At 45.7% G+C, this 20,424-nt stretch overlaps 2 protein-coding genes across 6 annotated transcripts in view; both read left to right on the top strand.

The window, feature by feature from the left end:
* LOC130369787 (phosphofurin acidic cluster sorting protein 1-like) overlaps positions 1-3,968 on the top strand; it is a 39,314-nt gene extending 35,346 nt beyond the window's left edge. For all 4 annotated transcript variants that reach the window (XM_056575347.1, XM_056575345.1, XM_056575346.1 and 1 more), the window contains exon 23: positions 213-3,968. In XM_056575347.1, coding sequence (XP_056431322.1) covers positions 213-331 — 119 coding nt within the window. In that variant the 3' untranslated portion in view covers positions 332-3,968. The remainder of the gene's footprint in view (positions 1-212) is intronic.
* Positions 3,969-6,394: 2,426 nt separating this feature from the next.
* Positions 6,395-16,986, top strand: LOC130370257 (kinesin light chain 1-like). 2 transcript variants are annotated; one of them, XM_056575965.1, is made up of 12 exons: positions 6,395-6,764; positions 8,044-8,291; positions 8,932-9,295; positions 10,024-10,240; positions 10,829-11,018; positions 11,920-12,093; positions 12,490-12,589; positions 13,740-13,789; positions 14,012-14,079; positions 14,832-14,940; positions 15,205-15,324; positions 15,771-16,986. In XM_056575965.1, the coding sequence occupies exons 2-11, from the start codon at positions 8,064-8,066 to the stop codon at positions 15,265-15,267; spliced, it is 1,563 nt and encodes a 520-aa protein (XP_056431940.1). In that variant the 5' UTR covers positions 6,395-6,764; positions 8,044-8,063; the 3' UTR covers positions 15,268-15,324; positions 15,771-16,986. The 2 variants fall into 2 exon arrangements, with proteins under 2 accessions (XP_056431940.1, XP_056431941.1); XM_056575966.1 differs by lacking the exon at positions 6,395-6,764 and adding an exon at positions 7,240-7,353.
* Positions 16,987-20,424: the final 3,438 nt, after the last annotated feature.

Genomic DNA, 20,424 nt, shown 5'->3' with positions numbered 1-20,424 from the left:
CAGTCCTGATAGCAGTGACCCGGGTTAGAATCCTGCCGGTTGTCATTTGCTGAAGGTCCTTCTCCTCCCTCTTCCATACCGTCCTCTCTATCTCACTCCATAATAAAGCATAGAAATGCAAAAATATATCCTTAACTATGGCCATACTTATAGTGAGTTTGTTGAACTGTAGCCAGATTCATCAAGCTCTTCCTCTTTCGCGTCCTCCCCAGTATCCATCGACGGCGTGGAGTGGAACGACGTCAAGTTCTTCCAGCTGGCCGCACAGTGGCCCACCCACGTCAAGTACATCCCCGTCGGACTCTATGGCTACAGCAAGCCCCCCTCCTAGGGGTCTGCGTCCATCACGACCTCGGACCCACCCCCCCCTCAACCCGGACCCAGCCCGACTCGACATCATGACCTCCTCCTCTCCCCCCCCCCCCCTCCGTGGCTGCTCATGCGGAAGCCTAACCCTTCAACCCCGCCAAGGCCCTTGAGCAATGCAACGTCATTCAGACGCAGGTCTCGTTCGTTGGGTTTGTTGTCGTTTTTTGTGTGCGTTTGTTTCTTCTACTGTTTGCTCATTTATTCTCCAAGACGCACAGAAGGGAGAGATAGGGAGTGTGTTTTTTTGGGGGGGTGCATTGCTACTACTAGTCACTTTATTACGTGTGTGCATGCGTGTGTGTGTGAGTGTGCGAGTTTATGTGTGTGTGCGTGAGTGTGTGGCCATGTACACGTGAATGTTAATTGACAAATGAATGTGTGCGTGTGTATGTGTTCATTAGGGGCTTACATATTGGCACAGCTTTCCTTCTATACCTGCTCATTAGCTACTGATCCATGACACCCCCAAAAGCATGAAGACTACAAACTATTGTACTCTTAACCAACCCCTGATACCGCTGTTCCTAAATCACTTAACCATTGACCCTGACCTTGATGGTTTCAAACCTATAAAACTGCCCCGAAACCAGAAGACCGAAACTCAAACCATGCATGTTTAGACATCCCGTCTATGCCACTTGTGTGCCGGAAAAACAACAACAACAACAACAATATTTAAAACAGGGCTACCGCTTTAGCATGCGACGGATAGCTTACAAAAAACGTTTACCAATGAAGGCTGGTAGCATGCGATGCTGACGTCTGACCGTGTTTCATACAGATGCGCCCATCAGTTTGCTTAGAATTGAAGGGCTTCCGTTGTTGCAAAAAGCATTTCTGATGCCTTATTGCGTCTAGGTCTCTATGATCATGCATAATGTACCTTGGGAACCAGCCCCTCCCCTTTAATCCTGCGGCGGGGCGTGTCATCCTAAACGAGCACACTGGAAAGAACTCTGGTGCCAAGTTGCACTTCATTGTCTTATTTTCTATGCACTTTTTTTTCTCAATAACAAACCGGCATGTAGTCCCTACCTACTCTCCTGTTGCGCTTAATTGAGCTCATCCGGGGGTTTGCTCCCGCCCAACTGCAGCTAATCTTGAGAAAATACCAAGGGAAACATTAGGATTTGGTTCAAAGACCAAAATTGTTCACCAGTGATTTCGACCAGAATCTACTGAAACAGAAGGACGCTAACTCCATTACTTGCTTGTCCCGACCCCCTCCCCCTCCTCCGCCACTGAGAACTGCCTTGATTGTGTGTATCTGTGGATGCCCTCAACCCCTCCATATATTAAAGCACAATGTAATCAGTCTGCTGGCCCTCCCCTCCCCTCCCCTCCCCAAAGGAGCTGCAACAGCCAGTTCAACTATTTTTAATAGTGAATCGTCGTGGTCTCGGGTCATAATCTGATCTTCATGTTTTACTGTGAAAATGTACCAGTGATGCAAACTATCCGCCATTGCGTAATTTCATAGGATCCATCCTGTCTGAAAAAAACGAACATACATTTAAGACCGATTTTATTTATTGTGCTTTTGACCCAAATCCACAATACGTAATGTAGATTGTTATATGGTGATGTGTGTGTGTGTGTGTGTGTGTGTGTGTGTGTGTGTGTGTGTGTGTGTGTGTGTGTGTGTGTGTGTGTGTGTGTGTGTGTGTGTGTGTGTGTGTGTGTGTGTGTGTGTGTGTGTGTGTGTGTTCGGTAAATTGAAATCCAAAATAAGAAAAATACTTTCTTTTTTTACCATGGGCCAATTTTTACCAGTGTGTCAACGTGGTCGTTAATATTACAATGTCGTCTATATTAGATTAGGCCTGCGACGTCGACAATGGTGCACCAATGTTTACTCTGGCCTGGCACCGGGCCAATTCATTGAACCCCAATGAGCTGTACGTTCAACTGAAATCTTGAGGAACAGTCAACTTTAATAATCAAGTAACCTGATCACACTGAACCCAAATGACAACAGCTTCATCTTTAGAAAATGTGGCTTCGGTGCAAAATAGAAGTTGGTTTTTCTGTGTGAGAGTTATGATTATTATTATTATTGTTGGTGTTTTAAAAAAAGAGCAGGAACTTTCCAGACTAGGATAGCTCTGGTTTGTGTATTTGCATAGCAACACTCCTCGTCAGAGTAGGTATTAAGGACACAAGTTTTAATAGTATTAATGCAATTGCCTTGATTGTTACAGGTTTGTTTGTTCATTCGTTTTCGAATTGGACATTTTTATTTTCCTCTTATGTCAACGTAACAGTGTTAGTTATTTTAACTCGAATACCACATGTCTGCCCGGTTTTTACTTTGGCCATTTCTCTATTCATCGTATCCTTATATACTATTGGGATGTTTAAAGCCTCTTCTGGCTAAAGGTGAAAGCATTTCTTTCGACTATTTAAATTTCATTTTATAGTTAAAATGGGTGTAAACAATGTTGCTTGATAAAATAAGTTATTTAGAAAGCTGCAGCATTCTGTTATTGTTCTGGGAGCATGCTCTGTATCTGCAATGTTTTCGGTAAAACTGGGCGGTCTCAAGTTTACGAACCATTTGTGAACTTGAAATCATCACGCTACCCTCCTGTGATCCATGGAGAGGGAGGGGTCTGCGCAACACCGCGCAGCGCAATCGGGAAGATTTGATAAACATTCAGCATCATTAAAAGAATATTGACTTGCACCATGTAGGGTTTTAAAACTAATTGATGGTATATCTGTACTTATAGGTGTAAGCATTACTTTATCTGAAACAAAATGCTCTCTGCTAGTTGTTAACCTCATTATTGTCCAGATGTGATTCTAATGTGGTTCAATGTGGTTCCAAATCAATCTGGCTGGAGACAGCCGATGGATGTGGAGATGTGTCTCATACACCTCACCATGCCAAGTTTATACATGATGTTATGTCACCCAAGATGACTAACGGTTATGTGTGTGTGACGTACCTATGATTTGTGAGCATTTTAAGGGGGTGAATACTCGCAAAATCAACCGCCTGAAGTGACTGGTGTTCACCGGGTCAATGTTAGGAGAGACCAGATCATTCCCCACCTTTGTCCCAACCCTTCATATATTCGGAGTCTCTCTTTTAAACTTACGATGCATTTTTTTATTTTTCCATTACCGAACTTTAGGATCCACTGGCTGTATGTGTGTTTGGGTGTGCGTGTGGAAATCTCACGTTAGTTCCTGTGTGTTGACGTGTGCGCCGTTTACCTCTACCCGTGTAACCTGTGTTGACTCCGTGTTCGTGAAATGAAACCGTGACGTCGGTCGTTGCCTCGCTTTTCCGATGTCCGTACTACTCGTTGCTTAGGTTTAGAAGTGTATGTTCAAGCCGATTTGATCTAACAGTGGCCTTTTCTCTCTCTCTCTCCACTGTCCTCGGATACGTTGTCACTCACACACTCACACGGTGACACACACACTTATACACTTTCTTCCAAAGTCTTCTCCCAGGATTCCACAAGCTTAGCCTTCTCCACATATTTTTTAAAAGCCCTCTTTATCTTTCCTTATCTCACACACACACACACACACACACACACACACACACACACACACACACACACACACACACACACACACACACACACACACACACTCTACTATTATTATAACACACATAATTCTATACATTTCAAGGAAAGAAATGCATAGCAGTTGTCTGTCCAACTGTGTAGGTGGAGTGCATTTAAACAATTCTAAGCTTGTGGAATTGGAAAGTATTTTGCACACGTCATTGTTTTCCTCTGTCTTCAGCATTTTGCCTTCAATGACTATAAGTAATAATAATAATAAACTGTAATGCCTGTACATATCTGAATAGTTCTTGTTATATTATATTCTAGTTGGTTTTCTTCATGTGTTTTGTAGTACGGCTTTTTCATGATTTAAGTTGTCAATCAAACATGTGGAATGAAAGGTGGAATTATTAATTGTTTTGTTTGTTTTTTAATAAAAAACAAAGATCATCATTTTTAGTTCTTCCTTTGTGATTTTTTTTTCTTTAGTTCAACTTCAAGCTTTGTTGTGGGTCAGGATGTTCCAAGCCAAGAGGTTGTGTGTTCAAACCCCTATTTCCGGTGGAAGTTGAGGAAGATGCCATGTGCCTTAAAGGTTGGGTATGGAATTCTCTTTTTTGGCAATTTTTGCAAAATGACTTGAAATCCATATCATAACCCACTACAGCCACTGAGTTAGAAGTACTGACATGAAAATTAAACAAGTCAATCATTTGTGGAACGGGCAGGGCTCGAAAAACTCCAGCCAATGATTTCCAGACCCACCGAGTGGCATTGGACAGTAAGTACGTCAATCAAACGGTCGTACTGCACTCCCCCTCTCCCGCGCGTGACACCTTTGTGCACGTACTCAAAGCTGTGACCCAGAGCAAGCTTCTGTTTGTTGCTATCCTGCGGTAGCTACTGGAGCTAGCTAACTAGCTAATGGCTCGCTCTCGCGCATCTGTGTTCGCTCGTGCATGATTGCGCGACCAAAGCGACCAAAGTTGAGCGACCAGAGCGTCAAAAAAAAGTTAAACTTTTAAACTTTATGCAAATGACTATGACGCGCTTCAGCGGCCAAACACTGACAGCCAATCGGAATGTAGACGCTCTTCGCTTGCGTGGATCCCAGGGAACACCGGCAGGCACTTTGGTTCCTACCTACCTTTATTCACTCACTGAACAAAATGTTGGCTGAAGTTTTAATCGCGGCTGTAACTGGGCACCCGGTGTTGTACGACCCAACCCTTTTTCAGTTCAGAGATCGAAACGCCATAGTGGTTTGGATACCAAGTGATGATAAGCGGGAGTAATTATACATCTAGAACGTTCGTATTTAAGCGGGAATCATTTTCATTTGCGCTCCATGCCACCAATCTAACCAACCAATCGCGTGTATGCTTTAAACAAAACCAAAAAAGTTTTTGAAATCGTCACATAAACAAACTAATCGACAAGACGGGGGATAAATGACAAGGGATATATCTCTTGTCTTTTATCCCTCTATTCACCACTATTCACGGAGCCTGAGGTGAATAATTGTTAATTAAATAGTCTAGATAGATAGATAGCCTAGTCAAGTCCTAATTAATACCAAACGACACAAATCCTCGGGAATCCATTTAGGTGGTTCGGCCCACACAGGACAGTAGCCTACAAGACCACACAGAACAAGTCTGACTGGACATACACACAGTACATCACATTAAAACTAGACACGCGTTGATAGATGGACAGATAGGCCTAGATAGATAGATATGTTCCATTATTTGCCTTGCGGAGCCACCAGTCCTGTGCACATATGCAAATTAGCCATGTGCGCCAATGTCTATTTGTTTTGAGTGCGACGAATGAGTGCAGATCATGATTTGCAGATGCAGATCAGTGAAACATATTTTAACTAGCCTACTACAGCACGCAGGGTTTTTTGTTCTCGGTTGTAATTAGCCTACATTTCAGGAGGTTTTTTATATTGGGGGGAATCACTGTCCTACTTGTTGTCGAAGCACTTTATCCAACAAGCAAAACCGTCTCGGCAATATGGCCAAAGTGTATGGGAGAGTTCACTCTTTGATATGGCTGTCTGTACTAAAAGCATGGCTCCTTTAAATGTCTGCATAATTTAATTGTACGTCATGAGCGACCAAAGCGAACAGAAATATTCGCAGCGAAACTTTGTGAGCGCTTTGGTCGCTCCTGGTGTGGACGTAGTCAGCGTTGAAGGAGAGGAGGACCATTTGAGTTGTGTGTTTTCAAAATCTGCTGGCGTTTCGCAAATCCCATACCCAACCTTTAATTCACTTTTAAGTCGCTTTGGACGAAAGTGAATGCTCAATGACCTTTACAGTATTTAACTATAGAGGCCACGTATATATATAGTCTTAACTGATTCCAATAGGCTAGAGTAGTATCGACATTTAAATCTAGATCCAGGAGGGGCCTACATCCTCCTGACCTGTAAAATGGGCCTCTGCATCATCAGCTGTCGGATGCACTGTATTATATGGCTCATCATAGCTGCCAACCAACATAGCTGCCTATTCCCCCTCCTACCACCTCACCACACCGCCCTTGGTAGAAGGCTGCCGCTGCTGCTGAGGATGATGATGATGACGATGACGCAACCGACTCGGCTTGGCTGTGGATTCTGGGAGAAATTCACTCAACAGCCATCTTCGGGGTCTCGGCTGTCAAGCGGCACCTTTACATTATACAGTTAGGGTCACTTGTCTCAAAACAACAAACTATTTCAGTATGGCCGGTCTTTAAAGGGTTGCACCATCGCTGTAGCAGAGAGCCGAAGGGAAGCGAGTCTCAGGCGTTATCGGTGGATTGCTAACGGAAAGCCGCTACCGCCTCTCATCTGGTGCCAAGCGATCCGAGGTAAGAACGCTGCATGTCATTGAATATGAACCGGCTTGCATACCGTGTTGGTGTTATTTGCATTGCATTCAAGCGAGTAAGTTATCGGTTAGATCGTATCGGTGTTTACTTTGCCGGGAAACGTGTTTTTGGGGAAACGAAGTTTAGGATAGCGGGCATTAGGGAAAAGGTAAACAAATGATGACATCGGCTAAATCCGCACATGTTGGCCTTTTTAATATGGCGTGTTTTACGATCCATCTTGCGGGGGGGGACGATGAAAACATGGTAGATGATCGCGACTGAGCTCCGTTGATGGTGGTGGTCGGGTACGTGTGCGCAAGGTGCTCCGGAGCGCCACCACAACAAGAGCGCTTTGTTCGGGACCAGGAAGGGAACAGGCGCACTTGTTCCCGGTGCACTTGCTAGCTCTAAGCGGCTTCACCCGGAGTCCAAACCAACGAGCGATCCTTTAGGAGACTTAACACCGGGACTTGTTGTGTATGACTGTGTTTCTACTGTTTTAATCAGTCTACGTAGAGATGCATAGTTAAAATTGCATCTTGTCTTTTGGTATCCGCTTGTTCTTAGGAAGGGCCTGACCCGAGAGGTACTGTTTACAAACACCGATAGTCATTTGGTCCAAACTTGGCTTAATAGCTTTGACAGTGATGGTTAATCAACGTTTTAAATTGGTCTTAAAACCAGCTCTCCTCATTGATACAGTGAGCGATGGTCTATATTGTCGGTCACCTTGGGTTTGATCGATCCTCGCCTCTGACTGATTGAATAACACGGATGGCAACTCTGTCGGGGTGACCTACTTTAAAATAAGAGCTGGTGATTTGTTGATTGGTCATTTTCTGAAATCGATATGAAGATTTCCTCACAAATGTCATTGTTAAGGTCGGGACTTTAAACGTTCATGTTGGTGCATTGCAGTGAATGGATGGGGGCGGCCGGGCGGGGTATGGAGAGGAGGGTGGCTGAATGAGGATGAGAAGAGCGCGTGTGTGCGCGTGTGTGTGGAGGCGCGTGCAGGACAGGTGCTTGTCACTGAGCACTGCTATCGGAATGTCACGTTGTATGCAGAGCGGCTGTCTTTCATTCATTATTGTTATTATGCTAAGATCCTTTTGAAGTTGATGTGCGCATGTCGCCATCAGTTGGAACTCATCCAAGTTTAAACACTAGTGTCAACATTGTTAGTCCGAAACAACTAGTTTACATGAACCGTTCAGGTTGAAAACCCAGTGTACCTATGCTATTTTAACAGCTTCCCCCTTTATTCCTCAAACAGTCAAGTGTACATTTAGGGAGATGTCGACCATGGTGTACCCACGAGACGAAGCCCTGGAGCGGCTTAGTCAGGACGAGATCGTCCTCAACACCAAGGCGGTCATCCAGGGCCTGGAGACGCTGCGGGGGGAGCATGCCCAGCTCCTCAACTCACTGCTGGACTGCACGCAGCCACCCGTAGCCCAGGAGCGGTCGGGCCTGCTGCGCAAGAGCATGGAGGCCATCGAGTTGGGCCTCGGGGAGGCACAGGTGAGTGGATGGATCGATTTGTTTTGAGTGGTTAGTAAGTGATCTAAAGTAGCTCTTTGTCCATGAAAGTGTGTCAGCGCTTACTCCTAATGCCCGCAAGGCTATCCCCCTGGGTTATGCTCTGAATCCTCCCTGGGATTTGGGCTATTGTAATACAAACACAGGAATGCTTGTTATTGTTATTGTTGTCAAGGCCTGGTCTTAAAGGGATACGCTAATGTATCTGTGAAATTGCCGTTGGTCCGTCGTACCTGGATTCAGACGAGTTGTTTGAAATTCAATATTGTGCGTCCAGAAGAGGAGTACAATGGGTTAGCATTTGCTTTCCGTTAGCCGCTTCCATTGACTTGCAGAGTAACAGTAGCCTAGCTTGTGTTCATGTGAGGGGAATACACTTTTTATTACCTTCCGAGATTTCAAATGTGTTCCAGATAGTCGCTTATTCAAAAGGAGTAGAGTAGCAACAACACACGGATGCACACCATTTATTCAGCACTATTTTCGTCGCTGTTATAATTACCCAACCTTAGATGTGCCGTTGACGCAAATATATAATCAGCTACTTCTGCATTGGTAATCAAAGCGGAGTGTGTGTGTGTGTGTGTGTGCACTTCTCCCCTCCCCTCCCTTCCCCAACCAGGTGATCATCGCAGCGAAACTGGCCCTGGCCCTGTCAGGCCACCTCAGCGCCGTGGAGTCGGAGAAGCAGAAGCTGCGGGCCCAGGTGCGCGGGCTATGCCAGGAGAACCAGTTGCTCCGCGACGAGCTGGCCAACACGCAGCACAAGCTCCAGCGCAGCGAGCAGAGCGTGGCCCAGCTGGAGGAGGAGAAGAAGCACCTGGAGTTCATGAACCAGATCAAGAAGTACGACGAGGACCCCGCCGCCGGGGCCTCCCCGTCCGACGAGAAGGGCCAGGCTGGGGGAGGAGGAGGAGGAGGGGGGGGGGACGGCTCCAAGGATAACCTGGATGATCTGTTCCCCAACGATGAGGACCAGGGGCCAGGTACGAGGGGTGGGGTCTGAGGGGAGGAGGGGAGCTGGTTTGGATGGGGCTGGATGGGTTGCATAAGGTTGTATAGGGGCGAGGGCGTTGGATTGATTCCCTGCTGGAAGGTTCTGGGGGTTAAATTACCGCATTGTACCCAGATACAATGGGTACAATTACCTTCTGACCTTACCGGGTATACTCCTAAATGTCATCTATCTGAAGTAATCTTAAATCTCTTTTAGATTAAAGTGTCGGCTAATTGATTGAACAGTAATAGAAAGTGTATCAAAATACGGAGCAGTCAACACTCTTTGATCTATAATACAGTGAATAACAATGTGAAAACGTTGACAGAAAATCTGCGCGGAAGGCTTTTCCCAGAAGAGAAGATGTTTTTTCCTTTTTTACTTCCGATTGGATTCGGCAAGCAAAGAGAGCACAAGATTAAATTACTTATATAATCGACTCGTGTTTCCTTTGATGGGCCAAACCTATTTATGAAAATCTCTTGCTGCCCAGCCAAGGCTATACCTAGCCTCACTGCAAACTCTGATTTGAATATTTGGACTCCCTCTCTCCCCCTTCCTTTCTCTCTCTCTCTCTCCCTCCCTTTCTCACTCTCTCTCTCCCTCCCTTGTCCTTCTCTCTCCCCCTCCCTTTCTCCCTCTCTCTCTCCCTCCCTTTTTCCCTCCCTGGTCCTTCTCTCTCTCCCCCTCCCTTTCGCTCTCTCTCCCTCCCTCCAGCCCAGCCCAGCGGCGAGGTGGCAGCCCAGCAGGGGGGCTATGAGATCCCAGCCCGCCTGCGGACCCTCCACAACCTGGTGATCCAGTACGCGTCGCAGGGCCGCTACGAGGTGGCCGTGCCGCTCTGCAAGCAGGCCCTGGAGGACCTGGAGAAGACCTCGGGCCACGACCACCCCGACGTGGCCACCATGCTCAACATCCTGGCCCTGGTCTACAGGTGAGACCTTATTGTGTATTATGATCACCATGTGACCACATGTTATCATTCACTATCATTGTTATGATTAGTACATGAAGTTCATGTAGGTTGTAACTTTACTATTATTATATGGGTATGACCGAATGAAAAATGGGAAATTTGACGAATCGATTAAAATTATAGTGAATAAGAGTGAATACTGGTGTATTGATTATTTATTATAAATAGGTAACATCGATGTGATTGTCCAAATACTATCTCGTCTTAAGAAGACGATATTGAAACCGAAAACTTATGAAACTCCCCTTCTATGCTCTCTCTCTCTCTCTCACACACACACACACACACACACACACACACACACACACACACACACACACACACACACACACACACACACACACACACACACACACACACACACACACACACACACACACACACACACACACATCTCTCTCTCTAACACACACTCACCTCTCTCTCTCTAACACACACTCACCTCTCTCTCTCGCTCTCTCACCATACACACACACACACACTCACCTCTCTCTCTCTCTCACACTTCTCTCTTACACACCTCTCTCTCCCCCCCCCCCCCCTCAGGGACCAGAACAAGTACAAGGAGGCGGCCCACCTGCTGAATGACGCCCTGGCCATCCGGGAGAAGACCCTGGGCCGGGACCACCCGGCGGTGGCCGCCACCCTCAACAACCTGGCCGTGCTCTACCGCAAGAGGGGCAAATACAAGGAGGCGGAGCCGCTGTGCAAGAGGGCCTTGGAGATCAGAGAGAAGGTGGGCTGCGGGGGGAGGAACGTGGACTCCTACACCGTCACATAATGAAGGGACTCCATTTTAAATCAAAAGATAATTTATTTGAAATGATACAAAACAAGGCGAAACAAATGACCAGGGATAGTTGGTTTACCTGCAAGGATTTGTGGGGAAAGAATTAGATAAAGCAAAGTGCCGATGTGAAAGCGTGAAGCATAAGAGTGCCTGCCTCAACCGAATAGGTGCCCTAAGGAGAGTGAAAACCTGCTTCTATAACCCCACCCCCATCACCCGGGTGTGGTCAATCAGGACATTAGGATACTGAGGCTTTGAATAGGATAATGCTATTCAAAAGATGATAAAGATTAAAATAGTATAAAATACTACACATCCCATTCTCTAGATGTTCATATCTCGCCCGTAATAAATGACCGCAGCAATAGCTGCCGACACTTGACACACACACACACACACACATTTATAAATACAGGAAGTCTGACACTCACTCACAAAAATAACCACAATGCAGTTTGTGTCACTCTCCCCCCCTCCGGTACCATGAAAGCACTACCAGGACGTGACCCAAGAATACCACAAGAATGTCAATAGATAGATTATCTGGTGCAAATCCCCTAGACGTTAGTTTCTTATATTTCTGCTCGATATGGTCTCCATGATAGTTCTCTCTCTCTCTTTCTTTCTTTCTTTCTTTCTTTCTTTCTTTCTTTCTTTCTTTCTTACAGCTGTCCATCGTATTCGTTGATGACGTTGAGCTGGGTTATTGTGGGGGGCTTCCGCTATGTACTAACACACAAACACATACACACGGCACACCAGAGCTTGAACCTGCTCAGTCGTTGTAGCCAACGGCCCAAAATAGCGTGTGTTTTTTTGTAACTGCTACATCCATTATTATGTGCAGGTCCTGGGGAAGTATCACCCGGACGTGGCCAAGCAGCTCAACAACCTGGCGCTGCTCTGCCAGAACCAGGGCAAGTACGAGGAGGTGGAGTACTACTACCAGCGGGCCCTGGAGATCTACCAGTCCAAGCTGGGCGCCGACGACCCCAACGTGGCCAAGACCAAGAACAACCTGGTCGGTCTGCCCGCTGGTTCTGCGTTGTGCACTCAGATTCTTGTTAACACGGGTTTTTAAGGAGAATTTAGACACGATTGTAAACCTCATTCAACTACCAATTCAAATTCCACATAATTTGCAAAACATGTTTTCTAATTCCTTAGTTATTGTTAACTTTATTTATAAAGAACTTTTCATACACGAGGCAGACTCAAAATGCTTCACATAGAAACATTGTCTTGAAATAAAATAGACAATTAAAATAAACAAAGGCAAATTTAAAAAAATTACAAATTGTACACTATCTGCCTCCATGTTTGTTGTCCAAAAACTATCAAATCAACAAACTCGTAGGCCCACCACAAAGGTGTGTCGGCCCTGAGCCCGTTCCCCTCTGACTCTCTGCCCCCCCAGGCCACCTGCTACCTGAAGCAGGGCAAGTACAAGGACGCTGAGGCCCTCTACAAGGAGATCCTGACCCGCGCGCACGAGAAGGAGTTCGGCTCTGTTAACAGTACGTACACATCAGCGCCTCCATGACGTCATCAAGGCTCCTTTTCTGAGAACCCAACAGTCAACACTTTTTGATTTGGTGAACCGACGGTTAAAGAACGATTTGTTGACGGCAGACATCGTAAATCCTCATCGTAAACTTATTTTAGGAGCTTGCAGAAAGATGTGACTCCGAATTTTTTGGACTGAAAGGTTTTTGTTTTTTTTAAATGGGACTGAAAAGAATGTCTTGATTCTAAAAGATACAATAAATTGCAACTGCTGATTGCAGAGATGGCGTTACTATCTTACACATTGCTCAATGCTTCAGTTTACCTTGAATTCAAGGCATTCACTCCTGTCGTGCGTACAAGCTGGCGATCCGTTGCCTTGGTTACTCAGGGCATTAATCAGTGCCATTCGACGTGCACAAGCACTGTTCACGTTTGGACTGGGCATTGCAAAGCTAAGCCAATTCAAAACTCACCCTGCACTTATGCAGACTATAGTCTGCAAGTCTCGAGAGTATTATCCGGCGGAAGCATCCTGACAGAAATGCAATTTAAGATTGCTTGCTTCCCTTGAGCTGTGGTCTCCTTCGGGAGATCAGACGGCCTGGGAATGAGGTCATGCATAGGACTGGAGTGCTGTAGCGAGGCGTTGATAGTGACACCCTCACACACACACTCGCACACCTTGCACATGTGCACACACTTCGACAAAAATGTCACAAGACAAGACGCGCAAACAGACTCACTTCCAAACGCTTCTGCGTTGGATTTGAACGTTTTCATTTGTTGATGTATTTTTAAATGGGACACTTTCATCTCTGCTATACATAGATCTTATTCTATGAAGGCCCCATTTAGACCGAGCCTTTGGTGAATCCAGAACCTCCTCCTGGTCATATACACCATAAATGTACAAAACCCCAGTAGCGATGCAGAGAGAGCGCTATGCTATAGCTCACAGCCAGGCAGTGTATGGGAAACCCGATCCGTGTGTGTGTTGTTGGGCGCGCAACGGAACCGCATGCGCGGCCGTTTCCACGGCGACGCTCCGTGACTCGCCCCGCCCTCACGCCTCTTGGCTGAGGGCTGTGATGGATGATGGCCTCCCTGCCGGCTGCCCTTTCTTACACGTCTCTCCCCGTCCCCTCCCTCTCTCCGCAGACGACAACAAGCCCATCTGGATGCATGCAGAGGAGCGGGAGGAGAGCAAGGTTGGTCTTACTGTCCCCCCCCCCCCCCCCCCCCCCCCCCTCATCACTAGTTGATGACAATAGGGCTGGGCGATTAATCAATCTTTTTTTTTATTATTATTTTTTTAGTGGCTGGATACATATTCAAGTTCTCAGTTACAACGATTTCTTGGAGAGAAATGCTGAATAAATGCATCTTTTCAAACTCAACATAATTGTTTGAATATGGTTTTGCTCTCCCAGGGAAAGCGTAAGGACTGCGGCCCCGCTGTGGAGTATGGAGGCTGGTACAAGGCCTGCAAGGTGGACAGGTGAGGACACGACCATAATGGGGATAATATGGTTCATATTGCTGACAATACAGTGTTTGATTATCGAGTGCTTTACAGAGTAATACTGTGAAAATTTACAAAAGACAAAAGTAAAAAGTAGACAAACGGAGATGCAATGCGCCGTTCTTGTATGAGTCAAACCCGAACCGTCCACACACTAATAGCCCACTGAACGTCCTGCTTCCCGGCGCGCACTTCCTCCGCTCTGACTCAGCTCGCCGCCACGGTTTTCTCCTTACTTTGCTCATGGTTTTTTCCCCGATAAGCGAGTGGCACAGCACTTCCATGCCGTCCCCTGGTGATCAGCCCTGATCAGGGGGTCAGCTCGGAACCACTCGGGTGTGGCACTTAATGATAAACGGATCCGAGACCGACCGAGACCCAATTTACCGTGATAAAACGTGGTAACCTTGGTAACCTAGGGTTCAGGGAGACCAGTGAAGACCTCTACCTCGAAACACGAAAACACAAAATAATCTAGTTTTAGTACGTGAAATGCATGCAAAAGTACACTACAAAAGTGAACTCAAGATTTCTTCCTTGCTGATTAAGGGAGTTTTTTCTTGCCCTTTTGGGGTTTGGTTCAGGGCGATGACATAAATATATGGCCTGTTATGCCCTTTGAGACTGATTAAGGGCTATACAAATACAATTTAATTGAACAATAACCTTTTCGATGTCTTTTCTTGCGTTGCTATTTTCAATGTATTGTATGCATTCCCTGGTCCTAGCCCTACAGTCAACACCACCCTGAAGAGCCTGGGCTCGCTGTACCGCCGCCAGGGCAAGCATGAGGCAGCCGAGACACTGGAGGAGTGCGCCAACAAGACCCGCAAACAGGTACAGCCCGCCCCCCCCGGAGCAGCCCTCTCCTCTGATTGGTCTAGCCCGTTACTGTCTGCAGTGCGTGGTTGGATCTCATTGGTCACATGCTGGATGAAATTAAAATGTGTGTAATTGAATCCTCCATAGCATTTGTCTTTCTCTCGGTTTCTATTGCTGTTGAATTCAAAATAGTATTATTTATCGTTCGTTCGAGTGCAATTGCTGTGCTGTAACTGTTAGGTTGAGTTTGACTGGTCCTCCCTCTGTGTTGTCCTGCAGTGCCTACCATCTTCCTGGGGAAGAAGCCCAAGGAGAAGGACCTGGATTCCAAGAGCCAGATGATCGAGGGCATCAGCCGGCTCATCTGTTCCGCCAAGCAGCAGCAGACCATCCTGAAAGGTAACCCGGACCCACGCTCTAACATGCAGTGGCCATCTTTGTAGTTATTTTTCTTCTACTCTAACAAAGTTACCGTCCCCTATTATACCAGATGGATGCTTTGTTTCTAGGTGTCCTTTAACCTTAACTATCCTATCAGATGGGGTACTTCTATTTGTGCATACGTGACGCTAAATACAGCCATATTTGAGGCGCCCCGGTGGCTTACCGTGTAGAGCGCGTACCATGTAGGCTCAGTCCTGATAGCAGTGACCCGGGTTAGAATCCTGCCGGTTGTCATTTGCTGAAGGTCCTTCTCCTCCCTCTTCCATACCGTCCTCTCTATCTCACTCCATAATAAAGCATAGAAATGTAAAAATATATCCTTAACTATGGCCATACTTATAGTGAGTTTGTTGAACTGTAGCCAGATTCATCAAGCTCTTCCTCTTTCGCGTCCTCCCCAGTATCCATCGACGGCGTGGAGTGGAACGACGTCAAGTTCTTCCAGCTGGCCGCACAGTGGCCCACCCACGTCAAGTACATCCCCGTCGGACTCTATGGCTACAGCAAGCCCCCCTCCTAGGGGTCTGCGTCCATCACGACCTCGGACCCACCCCCCCCTCAACCCGTACCCAGCCCGACTCGACATCATGACCTCCTCCTCTCTCCCCCCCCCCCCCCTCCGTGGCTGCTCATGCGGAAGCCTAACCCTTCAACCCCGCCAAGGCCCTTGAGCAATGCAACGTCATTCAGACGCAGGTCTCGTTCGTTGGGTTTGTTGTCGTTTTTTGTGTGCGTTTGTTTCTTCTACTGTTTGCTCATTTATTCTCCAAGACGCACAGAAGGGAGAGATAGGGAGTGTGTTTTTTTGGGGGGTGCATTGCTACTACTAGTCACTTTATTACGTGTGTGCATGCGTGTGTGTGTGAGTGTGCGAGTTTATGTGTGTGTGCGTGAGTGTGTGGCCATGTACACGTGAATGTTAATTGACAAATGAATGTGTGCTTGTGTATGTGTTCATTAGGGGCTTACATATTGGCACAGCTTTCCTTCTATACCTGCTCATTAGCTACTGATCCATGACACCCCCAAAAGCATGAAGACTACAAACTATTGTACTCTTAACCAACCCCTGATACCGCTGTTCCTAAATCACTTAACCATTGACCCTGACCTTGATGGTTTCAAACCTATAAAACTGCCCCGAAACCAGAAGACCGAAACTCAAACCATGCATGTTTAGACATCCCGTCTATGCCACTTGTGTGCCGGAAAAAACAACAACAACAACAACAATATTTAAAACAGGGCTACCGCTTTAGCATGCGACGGATAGCTTACAAAAAACGTTTACCAATGAAGGCTGGTAGCATGCGATGCTGACGTCTGACCGTGTTTCATACAGATGCGCCCATCAGTTTGCTTAGAATTGAAGGGCTTCTGTTGTTGCAAAAAGCATTTCTGATGCCTTATTGCGTCTAGGTCTCTATGATCATGCATAATGTACCTTGGGAACCAGCCCCTCCCCTTTAATCCTGCGTCGGGGCGTGTCATCCTAAACGAGCACACTGGAAAGAACTCTGGTGCCAAGTTGCACTTCATTGTCTTATTTTCTATGCACTTTTTTTTCTCAATAACAAACCGGCATGTAGTCCCTACCTACTCTCCTGTTGCGCTTAATTGAGCTCATCCGGGGTTTGCTCCCGCCCAACTGCAGCTAATCTTGAGAAAATACCAAGGGAAACATTAGGATTTGGTTCAAAGACCAAAATTGTTCACCAGTGATTTCGACCAGAATCTACTGAAACAGAAGGACGCTAACTCCATTACTTGCTTGTCCCGACCCCCTCCCCCTCCTCCGCCACTGAGAACTGCCTTGATTGTGTGTATCTGTGGATGCCCTCAACCCCTCCATATATTAAAGCACAATGTAATCAGTCTGCTGTGTGTGTGTGTGTGTGTGTGTTCGTTCGGTAAATTGAAATCCAAAATAAGAAAAATACTTTCTTTTTTTACCATGGGCCAATTTTTACCAGTGTGTCAACGTGGTCGTTAATATTACAATGTCGTCTATATTAGATTAGGCCTGCGACGTCGACAATGGTGCACCAATGTTTACTCTGGCCTGGCACCGGGCCAATTCATTGAACCCCAATGAGCTGTACGTTCAACTGAAATCTTGAGGAACAGTCAACTTTAATAATCAAGTAACCTGATCACACTGAACCCAAATGACAACAGCTTCATCTTTAGAAAATGTGGCTTCGGTGCAAAATAGAAGTTGGTTTTTCTGTGTGAGAGTTATGATTATTATTATTATTGTTGGTGTTTTAAAAAAGAGCAGGAACTTTCCAGACTAGGATAGCTCTGGTTTGTGTATTTGCATAGCAACACTCCTCGTCAGAGTAGGTATTAAGGACACAAGTTTTAATAGTATTAATGCAATTGCCTTGATTGTTACAGGTTTGTTTGTTTTCGAATTGGACATTTTTATTTTCCTCTTATGTCAACGTAACAGTGTTAGTTATTTTAACTCGAATACCACATGTCTGCCCGGTTTTTACTTTGGCCATTTCTCTATTCATCGTATCCTTATATACTATTGGGATGTTTAAAGCCTCTTCTGGCTAAAGGTGAAAGCATTTCTTTCGACTATTTAAATTTCATTTTATAGTTAAAATGGGTGTAAACAATGTTGCTTGATAAAATAAGTTATTTAGAAAGCTGCAGCATTCTGTTATTGTTCTGGGAGCATGCTCTGTATCTGCAATGTTTTCGGTAAAACTGGGCGGTCTCAAGTTTACGAACCATTTGTGAACTTGAAATCATCACGCTACCCTCCTGTGATCCATGGAGAGGGAGGGGTCTGCGCAACACCGCGCAGCGCAATCGGAAGATTTGATAAACATTCAGCATCATTAAAAGAATATTGACTTGCACCATGTAGGGTTTTAAAACTAATTGATGGTATATCTGTACTTATAGGTGTAAGCATTACTTTATCTGAAACAAAATGCTCTCTGCTAGTTGTTAACCTCATTATTGTCCAGAGTGATTCTAATGTGGTTCAATGTGGTTCCAAATCAATCTGGCTGGAGACAGCCGATGGATGTGGAGATGTGTCTCATACACCTCACCATGCCAAGTTTATACATGATGTTATGTCACCCAAGATGACTAACGGTTATGTGTGTGTGACGTACCTATGATTTGTGAGCATTTTAAGGGGGTGAATACTCGCAAAATCAACCGCCTGAAGTGACTGGTGTTCACCGGGTCAATGTTAGGAGAGACCAGATCATTCCCCACCTTTGTCCCAACCCTTCATATATTCGGAGTCTCTCTTTTAAACTTACGATGCATTTTTTTATTTTTCCATTACCGAACTTTAGGATCCACTGGCTGTATGTGTGTTTGGGTGTGCGTGTGGAAATCTCACGTTAGTTCCTGTGTGTTGACGTGTGCGCCGTTTACCTCTACCCGTGTAACCTGTGTTGACTCCGTGTTCGTGAAATGAAACCGTGACGTCGGTCGTTGCCTCGCTTTTCCGATGTCCGTACTACTCGTTGCTTAGGTTTAGAAGTGTATGTTCAAGCCGATTTGATCTAACAGTGGCCTTTTCTCTCTCTCTCTCCACTGTCCTCGGATACGTTGTCACTCACACACTCACACGGTGACACACACACTTATACACTTTCTTCCAAAGTCTTCTCCCAGGATTCCACAAGCTTAGCCTTCTCCACATATTTTTTAAAAGCCCTCTTTATCTTTCCTTATCTCTCTCACACACACACACACACACACACACACACACACACACACACACACACACACACACACACACACACACACACACACACACACACACACACACACACACACACACTACTATTATAACACACATAATTCTATACATTTCAAGGAAAGAAATGCATAGCAGTTGTCTGTGTCCAACTGTGTAGGTGGAGTGCATTTAAACAATTCTAAGCTTGTGGAATTGGAAAGTATTTTGCACACGTCATTGTTTTCCTCTGTCTTCAGCATTTTGCCTTCAATGACTATAAGTAATAATAATAATAAACTGTAATGCCTGTACATATCTGAATAGTTCTTGTTATATTATATTCTAGTTGGTTTTCTTCATGTGTTTTGTAGTACGGCTTTTTCATGATTTAAGTTGTCAATCAAACATGTGGAATGAAAGGTGGAATTATTAATTGTTTTGTTTGTTTTTTAATAAAAAACAAAGATCATCATTTTTAGTTCTTCCTTTGTGATTTTTTTTTTCTTTAGTTCAACTTCAAGCTTTGTTGTGGGTCAGGATGTTCCAAGCCAAGAGGTTGTGTGTTCAAACCCCTATTTCCGGTGGAAGTTGAGGAAGATGCCATGTGCCTTAAAGGTTGGGTATGGAATTCTCTTTTTGGCAATTTTTGCAAAATGACTTGAAATCCATATCATAACCCACTACAGCCACTGAGTTAGAAGTACTGACATGAAAATTAAACAAGTCAATCATTTGTGGAACGGGCAGGGCTCGAAAAACTCCAGCCAATGATTTCCAGACCCACCGAGTGGTATTGGACAGTAAGTACGTCAATCAAACGGTCGTACTGCACTCCCCCTCTCCCGCGCGTGACACCTTTGTGCACGTACTCAAAGCTGTGACCCAGAGCAAGCTTCTGTTCTGTTGTTATCCTGCGGTAGCTACTGGAGCTAGCTAACTAGCTAATGGCTCGCTCTCGCGCATCTGTGTTCGCTCGTGCATGATTGCGCGTCCATGTACTTGGAATGGGTGGAGTCGTCCACACCAGAAGCGAATTGAGCGACCAAATCGCCGGAAGTCATTCACTTTCTATGGGCAAGAGCGACCAAAGCGACCAACGCTACCAGCGGCCAAAGTTGAGCGACCAGAGCGTCAAAAAAAAGTTGAAAACTTTTAAACTTTATGCAAATGACTATGACGCGCTTCAGCGGCCAAACACTGACAGCCAATCGGAATGTAGACGCTCTTCGCTTGCGTGGATCCCAGGGAACACCGGCAGGCACTTTGGTTCCTACCTACCTTTATTCACTCACTGAACAAAATGTTGGCTGAAGTTTTAATCACGGCTGTAACTG

The sequence above is a fragment of the Gadus chalcogrammus genome, chromosome 17, assembly GCF_026213295.1.
Source record: "Gadus chalcogrammus isolate NIFS_2021 chromosome 17, NIFS_Gcha_1.0, whole genome shotgun sequence".
Lineage (NCBI taxonomy): Eukaryota > Metazoa > Chordata > Actinopteri > Gadiformes > Gadidae > Gadus > Gadus chalcogrammus.
This window is presented reverse-complemented; position numbering and strand designations above follow the sequence as displayed.